This window comes from Geotrypetes seraphini, chromosome 4 (genome assembly GCF_902459505.1).
Source record: "Geotrypetes seraphini chromosome 4, aGeoSer1.1, whole genome shotgun sequence".
NCBI classification, from domain to species: Eukaryota; Metazoa; Chordata; class Amphibia; order Gymnophiona; family Dermophiidae; genus Geotrypetes; species Geotrypetes seraphini.
In genome coordinates, this window is record NC_047087.1 from 19,289,692 (window position 1) to 19,305,068 (window position 15,377).

The 15,377-nt window shown below is 46.2% G+C and overlaps 1 protein-coding gene across 1 annotated transcript in view; it reads left to right on the plus strand.

The window, feature by feature from the left end:
- The first annotated feature begins 2,664 nt into the window (after positions 1-2,664).
- MLYCD (malonyl-CoA decarboxylase) overlaps positions 2,665-15,377 on the plus strand; it is a 118,237-nt gene continuing 105,524 nt past the window's right edge. Inside the window, exon 1 of the mRNA XM_033943810.1 lies at positions 2,665-3,265. Within this exon, the coding sequence (XP_033799701.1) occupies positions 2,786-3,265 (480 nt within the window). The 5' untranslated portion in view covers positions 2,665-2,785. The remainder of the gene's footprint in view (positions 3,266-15,377) is intronic.

The window sequence follows — 15,377 nt, forward strand, 5'->3', positions numbered from 1 at the left end:
GTGAAAAGAAGATGAAAGCAGAAACCAGAGACAACAAAAGGTAGAATAAAATAATTTTATTTCTATTTTGTGATTAGAATATATCAGATTTGAAATATGCATCCTGCTAGAGCTGGGGCTTGACATAACTGGGGACTGCAAAGCCCAGGCAGTGGCTTAGGTTTCTCTCTGACCAGGGGGCAGTTACCCTAGTTGCACTCCCCTAACACTATTCCTGTCATGTGTGACTGCGGTATTCTGTTAGAATGATATTTCTGTGTAGCATTCCGTAATAATTTGGCTTATTCTGTTTTATTGATAGTAGAGGGGATATATGTGAAGGGGAGGGGAGACAGGGGTTTTGTTGATCCTTGCTCTGTATTATTTGTATTTATAAAATGACAATTGTACAGAATATTGTTTCTTTTTATACTTTAATAAAATACATTCAATATAAAATCATAACTGAGGCTTGTGCGGATGGGTCAGATGGTTTGCGGAGATGGGGCGTAAACAGGGTTTTTAAATTTCAGTCCTAGTAGTTTGCCGGTCCACAAAATAATTATTTTATTTCCATCGGTCCATAGGTGTAAAAAGGTTGAAGAACACTGGTTTAAAGCACTCAAACACTGTGGAGAGACAATGTTCCTGAAATGGACTTTATTAAAAATGCATACATGAATAGTCCGCTTGGAACACTGGATCCAACACGGTCTGTGTTTTGACAAAGTGTCTTCCTCAGAGGTCTCTGCTAGTCCTAGGGTGGAGGATATGTGGAGCTTCTACGAAATTGTATTTTTTTTGGGATTGTTTAGCCCAGGGGTTGTTAAAGATCCTCCTCAAGGGCTTCAATCCAGTTGGGTTTTCAGGATTTCCGCAATGAATATGCATGAGATCTATGAGCATATAATGAAAGCAGTGCATGCAAATAGATCTCATGCATATTCATTGCGGAAATCCTGAAAACCCGACTAGATTGCAGCCCTCGAGGAGGGACTTTGACACCCCTCGTATCCTCTGCCCTAGGACTAGCAGGGACCCCTGAGGAAGACATGTTTGTCGAAACACGGACCTTGTTGGGTTCAGTGCTCCCAGTGGACTAGGTCCTTAAGGTGTTTATGTGTATTGCTGTACATTTATGCATTTTGAATAAAGTCCATTTCAGGAACATCGTCTCTCCACAGTGTTTCTTTGGTTTCTCTTGGACTTTTTTCTCTGTGGATTCTCCGGGTCAATTTTTTTGTTTAGTTTAAAGCACTGCAATACTCATATCTTTCACTGGTTCTGATAGTAAATCTCTCTCTTTGGAACAGGTCATCCTTAACATCTCTAACAAACTAGTAGGGAGGAACAGGCTAGAGCAGGGATGGGCAACTCCGGTCCTCGAGGGCCGAAATCCAGTCGGATTTTCAGAATTTCCCCAATGAATATGCATTGAAAGCAGTGCATGCAAATAGATTTCATACATATTCATTGAGGAAATCCTGAAAACCTGACTGGATTCCTGCCCTTGAGGACCAGAGTTGCCCATCCCTGGGCTAGAGAGTGGTGGAACGTCCTAAAAAAATCTTCTTTTTAAAACAGGGATCTCAAAGTCCCTCCTTGAGGGCCGCAATCCAGTCGGGTTTTCAGGATTTCCCCAATGAATATGCATTGAAAGCAGTGCATGTACATAGATCTCATGCATATTCATTGGAGAAATCCTGAAAATCCGACTGGATTGCGGCCCTCAAAAGGAGGGACTTTGAGACCACTGTTTTAAAAGGTATTCCTCCTTGAGAACTCTGATTAGTAAAGGTTTTGGCAAGTGAGAAGGCATCATAGCCAAAGGTCATTCTTATGGAGTGGGTCTCACCCCAGTGCTCAGGACACACCTAGGCCAGTGGTTCCCAACCCTGTCCTGGAGGACCACCAGGACAGTCGGGTTTTCAGGATAGCCTAATGAATATGCATGGAGCAGATTTGCATTCCTGGCACCACCATTATATGCAGATCTCTCTCATGCATATTCATTAGGGCTATCCTGAAAAGCTGACTGGCCTGGTGGTCCTCCAGGACAGGGTTGGGAACCATTGACCTAGCCAGGGGTGTCCAATGTCGGTCCTCGAGGGCCGCAGTCCAGTCGGATTTTCAGGATTTCCCTAATGAATATACATGAGGTCTATTTGCATGCACTGCTTTCATTGTATGCTAATAGATCTCATGCATATTCATTGAGGAAATCCTGAAAACCCGACTGGATTGCGGCCCTCGAGGACCGACATTGGACACCCCTGACCTAGGCAGTCAGGTTTTCAGGAATCCAAAATTCATATGCATGACATTAAATTTACATACAAAGGAGGCAGTATATGCAAATCCATTATGGATATCCTGAAACCAGGTTTTCAGGATCTCCACACTGAATATGAATGACAATAGATTTCCATACAAAGGAGGCAGTACAGTATATGCAAATCCACTTTGGACTTCCTGAAACCAGGTTTTCACAATTTCCACACTGAATATGCATAACAATAGATTTCCATAGAAAGGAGGCAGTACAGTATATGCAAATCCACTACGGACATCCTGAAACCAGGTTTTCAGGATCTCCACACTGAATACGCACGGCAAAGACTTCCATACAAAGGAAGCTGTGCGCTGTATTCTAATTTGCCTGCGCAGCCCCGCCTCTTTTCCCAGGCAGTCAGCCACACCAAACATGGCGGCCGCGGCGGCGACCCCCGTCGCCCGGCGCTGATTGGCCGCTGGCGTGCGTGCGGCGGAAGCGACGCCGCGTCTCCTCCCCCCCCCCCTTCGCCAGATGTCGGTCATGAGGTGGCGGCGGCTCGTGCTGCTCGCATCGATGTCCCTGCGGCGGCCCGAGGCCGCCGGCGGCATGGAGGACGTGCTGAGCCGCTCCGTGCCGCCCCTCCCCGCCTACGAGACCAAGGAGAAGTCGCCGCCGCCGCCCGAGGCGCAGGGCCTGGGCTTCATGCGCTACTACGCGGCGCTGGAGAGGCCCGAGCGCGCCGCTTGCCTGGCCCGCCTGGCCGCCGGCTTCGGGGTGGACCACGCCGCCGTGGCCGAGCTGAGCGGCAAGGTGCCGCAGGTGCAGCAGCAGCGGGAGCCGGGCGCCCTGCTGCAGCTCGAGGACCGCCTGCGCTACTACCTGAACCCGCAGTACAAGCTGCTCTTCAGCCACCTCAGCCGGCTGGACGGGGGCATGAAGTTCCTGGTGGACCTGAGGGCCGACATTCTGGAGAGCCTGGCCGCGAAGCTGGCCGAGGGCCCCCATCTGAGGGTAAGGCCGCTTTCCCAAACCCTAAAATCAGACAGACTCTCAAGATACGCTCGGTTTCTTCGTTGAAAAGTTCTCCCCTGTCTGTGCACTTGGTAATTTGACTTGTTTTCTAGTGTGTGTCTTCTCTATGTTGACTAAACGCTAGTTTGTAGGGTTGTATCAATCTTAATACATTCCCAGGGCATGATACTGACCTAATCACTTCACCTGGCTGAGCCACAGAATTGGTGCTTCTGCACAGAATATCAAGATACGCTCGGTTTATTCGTTGCACTACATCTGTTTTACATCATCCTTGCCTGCTCTTGTTAATTTCACTTGTTTTCTACTTGTGTGTCTTCTCTGTATTGACTAGACCAGGGTTCTCCAAAGGCCCTCCTTGAGGGCTGAATCCAGTCGGTTTTTCAGGATTTCCCCAATGAATATGAATGAGATCTATGTGCATGCATTGCTTTCAATGCATGTTCATTGGGGAAATCCTGAAAACCCGACTGGATTTGGCCCTCAAGGAGGGACTTTAGAGACCCCTGGACTTGACACTAGTTTGTAGGGTTGTATCAATCTCGATACATTCCCAGTGCATGGTACTGTGCTATCACTTAATAATAATAATAATAGTTTATATACTGCAGGACCGTGAAGTTCTATGCAGTTTACAATGATTGAAAATGTTACAGATTGAGTAGTACTAACAGAGTTGAAGTTTAGCAATCAGTTGTGGGGAAGGATTGTGCAGTGCAGCTGCCTGAGCTTCACTTCACCTGGCTGAGCCACAGAATTGGTGCTTCTGCATAGAAAACTGTACAGAATGTGAAGATACACTCGGTTTCTTCGGTGAAAAGTTCTCCCCTATCTGTGCACTATGTCTGTTTTAGATCATCCTTGTCTGGTCTTGACTTGTTTTCTATTGTGTGTTTTCTCTGTGTTGACGAAATACTAGTTTGTAGGGTTGTATCATTCTCAGTACATTTGCAGCGCATGATACTGTGGTAATCACTTGACCTGGCTTGGCTAATTTTTATCTGTCAGTTTTTCTTTTTTCTCTTTACGTTTTACAATCAGCAAGTTCAGTGGTGGTGTTTCAAACTAAACAATATGTGACTGGTTCCTGCTTTACCATAGTCTAGCAATAACAGTACCAAACTATCCTGATCTCTATGAATTGCTAAATATAGAGATTGATAGTAGATGGCTTCATTTTGACAGGTCCATTTTTCCCCCTGTGGCTTCATCCTAGGAGGATTTAGTGAGAAATTATGAGTAGTGCACAGCTTGTGATAGGTGCTTTAAAATAAGAACATAAGAATTGCCATACTGGGACAGAAAAAGGTCCATCAAGCTCATTATCCTGTTTCCAACAGTGGGCAACTCGGATCCCAAGTACCTAGCTAGATCCTAAGTAGTAAAACAAATTTTATGCTGCTTATCCTAGGATTAAACAATGATTTTCCCAAGCCATCTCAATAATGGCCTATGAACTTCTGTTTTAGGAAATGATCCAAACCTTTTTTAAAACCCTGCTAAGCTAACTAATTTCACAACATTCTCTGGCAACGAATTCTAGAGTTTAATTACACATTGTGTAAAGAAATATTTTCCCTTGTTTTCTTTTAAATCTACTACTTAGTAGCTTCATCACATGCCCCCTAATCCTAGTATTTTTGGAAAGAGTGAACAAGTGATTTACATCTACCCTTTCCACTCCTCTTAGTATTTTATAGACCTCTATCATATCACCCCTGAGCCGTCTCTACTCCAAGCTGAAGAGATCTAGTTGCTTTTGCCTTTCCTCATAGGGAACTTGTCCCGTTCCTTTTATTGTTTTTGTTGTCCTTGTCTATATCTTTTCTAATTCCGCTGTATCTTTTTTGAGATATGGTGACCAGAACTGTACACCGTATTCGAGAGGTGCGGCTGTACCATAGAGCGATATAAGGGCATTATAACATTTTCATCTTTGTTTTCCATTCCTTTTGTGATAATTCCTAACGTTCTGTTTACTTTCTTAGGTTAGTGAGGACATCTAGTTCACCATGCTACACTGAATAAGCAAACATATTTTACATAGAAGACTTATAGTTATGTCATAAAGTTTTGTTTGAAGTGTTTAATTTGGCAGTTTTTTTGGTTCTGTTAATTTGTTCAAATTTTGTGAACATCCCCCCCATGAGACATAATCCACTTTATAGGCTACAGCAGTTATAGACCTCCTTTTACGAAGGTGCGCTAGCGTTTTTAGTGCACGCACTGGATTAGTGCGTGCTAGCCAAAAAACTACCGCCTGCTCAAGAGGAGGCGGTAGCGGCTAGCATGTGGCATTTTAGCGTGCGCTATTCTGCGCGTTTTGGCCCTAACGCGCCTTCGTTAAAGGAGCCCATAGTCTAATTTGATTTTCTAGAGATCTAGCCCTCTTCTCCCCTTCCCCCTTTCAGGTAATTTAGTTTAGTTTTAATTCCAACCCATGTAGGTATGCTGCTTTTTTTTTTTTTTAATCGAGTTAAGCCAGGAGCAAATAAAGCCATTTTATATTTTAAAAATCATTTTTAAAAATCATACACTTCATGTTTGTTTCATTTTATTTAGATGGAAGTTGTACCTAAAGTCCTTTAAGACTTGGCAGTGAGTGCTACTTTGGGCACCACTTCTGTAGCTTCATACTGGTTAGATAAGTAGGACTAGCCATTAGAAAGCAATATTTGGCGTGAGTCAAGTGGAAAATGCATTAAAAAGTTTTCTCTGCAAATATACAAACACAAGCAAACTTTATTTTCAGGTTTTAGCTCTTTGTTCTAGGAATCTGTTGATGTAGGCACTGTGTGTGGCTTCTTTGCAGCTTGCATTGTCCAGCTAGAGCTGCTACTATGCTTGCAAAATGATGCATTTTCCATTACTGAAAAGTGAATAATTTTTGCCTTCAGCTGCAGAATTGATCATTTTAGGCCAAAGTCTCCTAGGGCCTGGGTGCCTTGACTAGGGTTGGCATGACCATCTAGCCCTATAGAGCATTATCTGGGGCCTTCTGGGCCACCAGAGAGGGGAGAAATGTTCAGGGCTCTCTTAGCCAGGTTAAAAGTACTCCTATCATCCATGCTGACCTCCTCTATGGGACTGGGTCTCCTCTGACACAACTTTCTTTCTCCCCAGTCACATTGTTACTTCTCTGCTGGTTTGATTTTCTCTGTGACCTTCAGTGTGATTTCATCACGCCTGTGGTTGCTGATGAGAGAAAGCTGCAGGCTGGTTTGGGGTGACTACCAGTTTACCTGCTCCCAGTTAACACCCATCAGCCTCCGTGTGCTTTCCGGTTGCCCTGGACTCGCTGCCTTCCTGTGATGTAAATTATGCAAAATTATGTGATTATGCTTGCCAATATTATGCAGGAAGTTATGCATATTCACATAATTCCCTGGGTGTAATTAAGGGAACACTGCACCAGACTGTTCTAGTGTGTGTGGGAGTTAGTTGATTGTGCTGACTTTAGAATGTTCATTTACCTGTACACCTGGAGGGATTCATAAGCATAGCCTTACTGGATCAGACCAAAGGTCCATCAAGCCCAGTAGCCCATTCTCACAGTGGCCAATCCAGGTCACTAGTACTTGGCCAAAACCCAAAGAGTAGCAACATTCCATGCTACCAATCCAGGGCAATACATGATGAAACAGCATCCCGTTCAGGGAACAGGCTCTATGGCAGGGGTGAGCAAACCTTTTGACTCATGGGCCACAATGGGTTCTTAAATTTGCTAGAGGGCCGGGGGGTATGATGCACTGCAGAATGATGATGGTAAGAGAAAGGGCTAAGGCAGAAAGAAAGACACCGCCCCCCAAAAAAAGGGCAGACTTGTCTCTAGTTTCTGCTTTCATCTTCTTTTCCCTCTCTTCCTTCCAGCGTCTTCTCTCTCTGTCTCTTCAATCCAGCATCTGCCCCTTCCATCCACTGTCTGCCCTCTCCCCCTTCCATATGGTATCTGCCTTCTTTCTATGCCCTTCTCCCTTTCCATCCAGCCTGCGCCTCCTTTTTATATGATTCATTCCAGCTTCACTGCTCTCTTCATTTTAATCTCTCCTACACCAGATCTAGCATATTTGTCCCTCTTTCCTTATTTCTCTGCTGACCCCCTTTCCCAACATCAATCTCTCTCTACTTTCTCATTCCTCTGTCTCTCCCCTTTCCCTCATTTGATCTCTCCATTCCACCCTGACTCCTACCCCTCCTCTAATCTCCCTGCCAGCTGTTTCCTTCCTTTTTTCTTCCTCCCCTGTGGAGAGAGGGATGGGTGCTGCAGGTCTGGACCTTTCATTTGCGCAGGATGCAGTCAGGAGTCCCCGGAGGTTGTTCCTTTTCCTTATTTTCTCCTTCTGGCAGCCCCTAGAGTTCAGCCCACAGGCAGCCGCCCACAAACTTGAGATAATGTCAAAGAACGGCCTTTAAGGATTATAGCCTCCAAGTAAAAGCCCATTCGATCAAAACGTCGGCCATTCCTTGGGTGGTGGTCCCTTTCTTTCCAGCCAAGGATCGGTAAGTGTGGACAGCCCGATCAGCCAGCTGATGGAAATGAGAGATTTCCCCATCTGCTCAGGCAGCTTTGGAATTTCCTGCCCAGATCTCTATCCCCTATTTCCACACCCACTTGTGGACTTTTTGCAAGCTTCCCTCCTGACCCAGCCACTCCTCCCATGAAACCTTTTTTTACTTGGGCTGCAAAGATCGGAGGTGCCTTCCTTTCCTCCCCGGCTTTGGATGCCACGGAAAGGCTGCCGGGACTGGCACGGCTTGCATTTTATTTTAGAGGAAGGTGCTGAAAGGGACTCAAAAGGGACATAAACCACTGCAATTAGCGCTGGGGCCTAGAAGATCCTCCCAGAAGACGCTGCCTGCGCTCCTGCCGCACATTCCTCTGCTTCTTCCGCTCAGGTCAAAAATGTCACTGTACATCTCAGCTCAGCCTTGTGCTGCTTCTGGCGCCTTTCCTCTCGGCGGCGGGTCCCCTTGTTCTCAGCAGGAGGGGCGCTCGTGACCCTGTACTGTCTCGGCGGGCCGGAAATGGCCCGCGGGCCGTAGTTTGCCCATGTCTGCTCTATGGTACTCGCTAAGAATGTACAGTGGTGCCTCACACAACGAACTTAATTCGTTCCAGGAGCAAGTTTGTTATGCGAAAAGTTCGTTATGTGAAACGTGTTTTCCCATAACAATACATGTTAAAAAAAATAATTCGTTCTGTAGCATAAAATATGCTAAGATGACATAAAAAAAGATAAATTTTTGGTTATTATTTTTATTTAGATACATCTAAAAACATAATTGTTTTTTAAAACAACACACATTTTTTAAATTTAAAGACAGACTAAGTAGAGTCTAATTTTACAGTGAGAGAGGGCAGAGTCTCAGCGGCAAAAACTGGGACTTAACTGTTCATTTTTTTTTTTTTTTCTACCGTGTTTCCCCGATGATAAGGCAGGGCCATCAAATAAGACAGCCCCCCCTTTTTAGAAAAAAATGTAAAATAAGGCACCCCCCCGCAAATAAGCCACCCACCGATACCTGCGCTTACCCGAATCGGGTGGTACGGTGGGTGACTCCGTGTGGTCCCTGGCACCCCCGACACGATCGGGGCAAGAGGGAGCTCAAGCCCTCTTGCCCCCCCGACTCCCCGACACGATCGGGGCAAAAGGGAGCCCAAGCCCTCTTGCCCCGCCGATTCCCCAACTCCCCGACAATATCGGGCCAGGAAGGAGCCCAAGTCCTCCTGGCCACGGCGACCCCCTAACCCCACCCTGCACTACATTACGGGCAGGAGGGATCCCAGGCCCTCCTGCCCTCGACGCAAACCCCCCCTCCCCCCAACGACCGCCCCCCCCACGAACCTCCGACCGCCCCCCCAGCCGACCCGCGACCCCCCTGGCCGACCCCCACGACACCCCCAACCCCCTTCCCCGTACCTTTCTGTAGTTGGCCGGACAGACGAGAGCCAAACCCGCCTGTCCGGCAGGCAGCCAACGACGGAATGAGGCCGGATTGGCCCATCCGTCCCAAAGCTCCGCCTACTGGTGGGGCCTAAGGCGCCTGGGCCAATCAGAATAGGCCCGGGAGCCTTAGGTCCCTCCTGGGGGCAGGGCCTGAGGCACATGGTCGGGTTGGGCCCATGTGCCTCAGGCCCCGCCCCCAGGAGGGACCTAAGGCTCCCGGGCCTATTCTGATTGGCCCAGGCGCCTTAGGCCCCACCAGTAGGCGGAGCTTTGGGACGGATGGGCCAATCCGGCCTCATTCCGTCGTTGGCTGCCTGCCGGACAGGCGGGTTTGGCTCCCGTCTGTCCGGCCAACTACAGAAAGGTACGGGGAAGGGGGTTGGGGGTGTCGTGGGGGTCGGCCAGGGGGGTCGCGGGTCGGCTGGGGGGGCGGTCGGAGGGTCTTGGGGGGGGCGGTCGTTGGGGGGAGGGGGGGTTTGCGTCGAGGGCAGGAGGGCCTGGGATCCCTCCTGCCCGTAATGTAGTGCAGGGTGGGGTTAGGGGGTCGCCGTGGCCAGGAGGACTTGGGCTCCCTCCTGGCCCGATATTGTCGGGGAGTTGGGGAATCGGCGGGGCAAGAGGGCTTGGGCTCCTTTTTGCCCCGATCGTGTCGGGGAGTCGGGGGGGCAAGAGGGAGCCAGGCGGAGAGAGGGCAGTTAAGCGCAGTGCCTGCGCGGAAGGATGCAGCTCGGGCGACTTCGTTGTGTGAAACGAAGTTCGTTGTACGAATCAAGACATAAAGTTCGTTGTGCGCAGCGTGCGCTGTGCGAGGCGTCCGTTGTGTGAGGCACCACTGTATTTGATCCTCCTGCCTTGTTTAAACCATTGCCTACCACTTCCACTGGAAGGTTGTTTCAAATATAGGTGACCTTGTTATATCATTTGTTAGCCTCATATCTTGACTTCTTTTTCAACATCTTGTTTTCCACAGAAATGTGTTTTTTGTTTGTACACTATACTGTTATGGTGCTTGAACCTCACTACTTATCTTATGGAATATACATATTTAAGCCCTGACTTCCTTTATTGGAGCTTGTAAAAGTAGACTTAATACTGTTTTCTTAGTCTTCTCCTCACCCCACTGAGTATTGCTTTCTTCGTTTGCTTCCAGTGATGGAACTTTTTCTGCTGGATTATAGGACAGTAATGTGGACAGTGATATTACCACTACTGTTTACCTGCCGGGGCTTAATTTACTAAAACACATAAAAAGTAATTTCCTTCCTTGTAATATCATTTGGGGGTTATTTTATGGAAATGCAGAAACTCTACAAAAAAAAAAAAAAAAGACCATCTGATGAAGTCCATTTAAAAGTTAAAGCAGTAAATGTTTTCTATCACTTGAACTTCCTTTTTTTTTTTTTCCTCTTCTCCTCTTCTTTTCCAATCTTCACTCTTTTCTTGTCCACTGGTGGTTAATTATTTGTGGGGCATTGATTTATTCAGCCATCTATGGTGCACGTGTAGGGAGCTAAGTATTTTCTCACTTTATAAGTGCTGAGAAAGGAAAATCACACTTGCCTGGCGTTTCATAGGTTTATGATTTTTGTGTGATTATGAAAGAGTACAGTCCTGGTCCTGAATGACTGACCATCGCTAACATGTGCGTTTGCTCTTGGTCATATGCACCATGTGTGATTTCATGAGTTGCAAAATTCCAGAGGTGATGTATACCTCTCTTCCATCCTCCCCCCACGTATGTTGGTGAAATTACTTTGCTTATGGCAAACTCTATTGGGTTAGGGGACTGAAACCCTACCTCTCCCACCAAGCAATGTCCAACGTAGTAATATCCCTCGTACTCACAATCTTTGATTGCTGCAATGCAACCCTGTTGTGTTTACTGAAATATATGATCAAACAGGGTTTTGCTAAATAAATCGAGACAGACAAGTGTCACCCCATTAGTAAAAGAGATACACTTGCTTCCGATTGAGAGCAGGGTGAAATTCAAAATCCTATTGCTGACGCACAAAACTGTTCACCTCTCGGAACCGCAATACCTAGCGGCCAGACTAAATAACCATATGCCCCAGCATGCTCTGCGCTCGAGCCAAGAGTCCTTACTACAAATATCTTTGTTTAAAGACATAAAATACAAAAGCACCAGGGCAAGAATCTTCTCGGTAATGGCCCCAACATGGTGGAACGCCCTATGGAAGGAATTAAAGCTCAAAAAGAACACTGGAAAATTCTAAAAAGGGATAAAGACTATCCTTTTCTCAGACTACTTCAACTGAAATTATGAAGCTGACAGAGAGGAAACTAGAACTTTCAGGGATGCATGTAATATAAGCCCTACCCCAAAAATAAGCCCTAGTTCCTGGATTCGCCGGCAGCAGCGCTTTCCCCACCACCCCACCGTGCAGCTGAATTCCCATTGACTCTCCCAGCTTTCCATACTTCCCTCCCGTCTGAACCCCGCCGACCCTCTGACTACGAGACCTACTACGTCCCTCCACAGAGCAGCGTTGGCAGCACTCTAAACAGGCTGCTTTGCGGCCTTCTCCCACTGGGGCATTCCCTCTGTGCATCACTGATGATGTCATCAGCAACGCGGCGCACAGAAGGCCCCGGCGGGAGATGGCCGCGAAGCAGCCTGTTTAGAGTGCTGCCGACGCTGCTCTGTGGAGGGGAGGTATGTAGGTCTCGTGGTCGGCGGGGTTTGAATGGAGGGAGAGATAGAAGGATAGGATGGTCAGTGGGGGGGGGAGCTGCTGAAGGGTTCTGCATGGAAGGGAGGGATAGACGTTGAGCAAGGGTTCTGCATGAGGGATGGGAGGAACGAATAGAAAGATGCTGTGCACAGTGCAAGCAGTTCTGCTTGCTTGGGGGGATGGGAGGAAATGAGGGATAAATGCTGGGGAGGAAATGAGAGATAAATGCTGGAGAGGAAAGGCACAGGGGGATGGGTGAGGAAAGGCACAGGGGGGTGGGTGAGAAAAGAGGAAAGATTCACATGTGGGGGAGAGAAAGGAAAGAGGAAGAATTGGGGTGGAAGAGAGGGAGGGAGAGATGATCATTGTATATGAAAAAAATAAGACCTAGTGCATTTTTTGGGCCCAAAATTAATTTAAGACATTGTCTTATTTGGGGGGAAACACGGTAGTATTATATGTGTATATACGTAGGACAATTAATTTGGTGTAAACGTGTTCATGCAAGTGTGCCAGTAACATAAGTAGGATGATTGATTATGGGCATAACTATGCCGGTATTAATAACCCTGTATTGTAACACATCGCAGAAGCTCTATGTAATTCTGTACGGTAACAGCTCTACAGAAGCTCATGTAGCGTAACACTTTTACAGAAGCTCATTGACTCCCTAGTCATTAGTAGCGGTATAGGAGCTTTCAATAAACATAACTAACTTTGTTCATTATATGGTATGATGGTGATTTTTCTGAAGTATATAGGCAAATTCATTTCTTGGCCAATTGTCCAAAACTATGGGCTCCTTTTACAAAGGTGTGCTAGCATTTTTAGTGCACGCACCGGATAGCATGCGCTAGCTGAAAAACTACCGCCTGCTCAAGAGGAGGCGGTAGCGGCTAGCACGCAAGGCATTTTAGCGCACGCTATTCCGTGCATTAAGGCCCTAACGCACCTTCGTAAACAGGGCTGTGGAGTCGGAGGAAATTTCGGGTACCTGAGTCGGAGTCGGAACATTTATCTACCGACTCCATTTTTGAACTTGGCATACCAATCACGAGCGATTCTTTCAGCTATAACACCCACTATATAAGCACAAATGTTGCAAGCAGCTTCTGCGGCCTTAGAACCTTGATTAAAAGCAAAAAGAAGGTGGTGTCGAAAAAGCTCATTTCTCTCAACTTGACATTCCATTTTAACGATCTGAAAATTAACCAGTGCTGTGGAGTCGGAGTCGGAGTCTGAAGTACAAAAAACTGAGGAGTCTGAGTCGGAACATTTATCTACCGACTCCACAGCCCTGTTCGTAAAAGGAGCCCTATGTATTCATCCTTTTTTTTACGGATGAGGTTTCACAGTATGTACTGTTATTTTTACATCATTCAATGCACATAAAAGTGACAATCCGCATGTGATTGCTGTATATTTTGATAGGAAAATGTTTTCTGATCGCTTTTTTTTTTTTTAATCCCAAACAAGTATTCTGAAGGGTTACAAATGTGGGAGGATCTTTTGAGATGTGGTTCATTGACTGGTTCAATTAACAGCAATTTAAAAGTACGAGAAGCACACTGAGAGGATATATATAATACACTTCTCCCTCCGTATTCACTGTGATAGGGGATTAACAGAACCGCAAAAACAGACAAGCCACAAATAACTTTGTCATATGTTCGCTGTTTTCTATTAAAAATCATCGTGAATATGGTGAAACCACGAATTACATGGTGGGAGACCTGGCCTGTTCCTGAAGGAGAGGCAAAACACGGTGAAGAAAGTGCTGGGAATCAGTGATTTTCTCTGTAAATGCTTGGAATCTGCGATTTCTCTATGCAAGCTGATGTAATTTGGGGGAGAAGCCAGCAAGCTGAAACTGTGAATATGGAGGGAGAAGTGTACTGTAATTTCATTTTAGTATTCAAGGAAAAGCACTGAGGGACTTTATACATACTGTGCATATAGAAGCTGAAGTTTTATTTCAATAAAGGGGAGTGTGTGGCGCAGTGGTTAAAGCTACAGCCTCAGCACACCGAGGTTGTTGGTTCAAACCCACGCTGCTCCTTGTGACCTTGGGCAAGTCACTTAATCCCCCATTGCCCCAGGTGCACTATATAGATTGTGAGTCCACCGGGACAGACAGGAAAAAATGCTTGAGTACCTGAATAAATTCATGTAAACCGTTCTGAACTCGCTTGGAAGTACGGTATAGAAAATTGAATAAATAAATAATGGAATGTGCTGATCTGTAGGGATATATGTACTTCATCTGACTTATTAGCTTTTAGTGTTTGAATCTATGGAGTTCAGCAGCGCTGTCTAGCTTCAGCTGAAGCATTTATAGAAGTTGGGGCTGCATTTATGCCTAGGGTAGGTTTCTGGAAATGGAAAAGGGGTTAGGGAATGCCATTCCAAATTTATCTCATTCCTTTCCAGCTGGGCTCAATGCCCAGAGTGATCATGTGCGTGACATTTGCATGCTTTAAGAGGTACTTCAGTTGAATTTACTGCACTTTAGAAAATACCTACTCTCATGTTTAATCCATGTAGTCTTTTCATCCATTCTGGCTTGTTTTAAGGGTCAGTAAATATTTATTTGTGTGTGGTGTGTGTGAACCCAAAATAAACAGCAACAGATTAAATGTGTTGTGCTCCAGAGTCCCAAAGTATGCAAAACCTGAATATAACTGAATAAGACACCAAGGGAAAGCGAGATGAGGAATGATTTAGAGCAGGGGTGTCAAAGTCCCTCCTTGAGGGCCACAGTCCAATCGGGTTTTCAGGATTTCCCCAATGAATATGCATGAGATCTATTTGCATGCACTGCTTTCATTGTATGTTACTAGATCTCATGCATATTCATTGGGGAAATCCGGAAATCCCGACTGGATTGCGGCCTTTGAGGAGGGACTTTTGACACCCCTGAGTTAGAGGGATTTACCCCTAATACACAGAGCTTGAATATAAACAGTCTACAAAATCAATAAAAGTGACTTATTAGAAATGGCTGGTCTCTTAAAGCTGGCTAACTAAGGGCTCCTTTTACTAAGATGAGGAAGGAGTGGCCTGGTGGTTAGGGCTACATCCTCGGCACCATTAGGTTGTGAGTTAAAATCCCGCACTGCTCCTTGTGACCCTGGACAACTCACTCAATCCTCCATTGCCCCAGGTTTGTTAGACAGATTGTGAGCCCACCGGGACAGATAGGGAAAATGCTAGAATACTTGATTGTAAACCGTTTAGATACCTAAAATAATAAATAAATGATGCCCAGCCTATTATATGCCTGTGGGCTGTGTAGCACTTAATAAGTGCACCATAGAGAAAGAACCCCTAAGGGCTCCTTTTATCAAGCCGCGCTAGCAGTTTAATGCGCGTAATAGCGTGCGCTAAACCGTGGGACGCGCTATCCACTACCGCCTCCTCTTGAGCAGGCGGTAGTTTTTGGCCAGC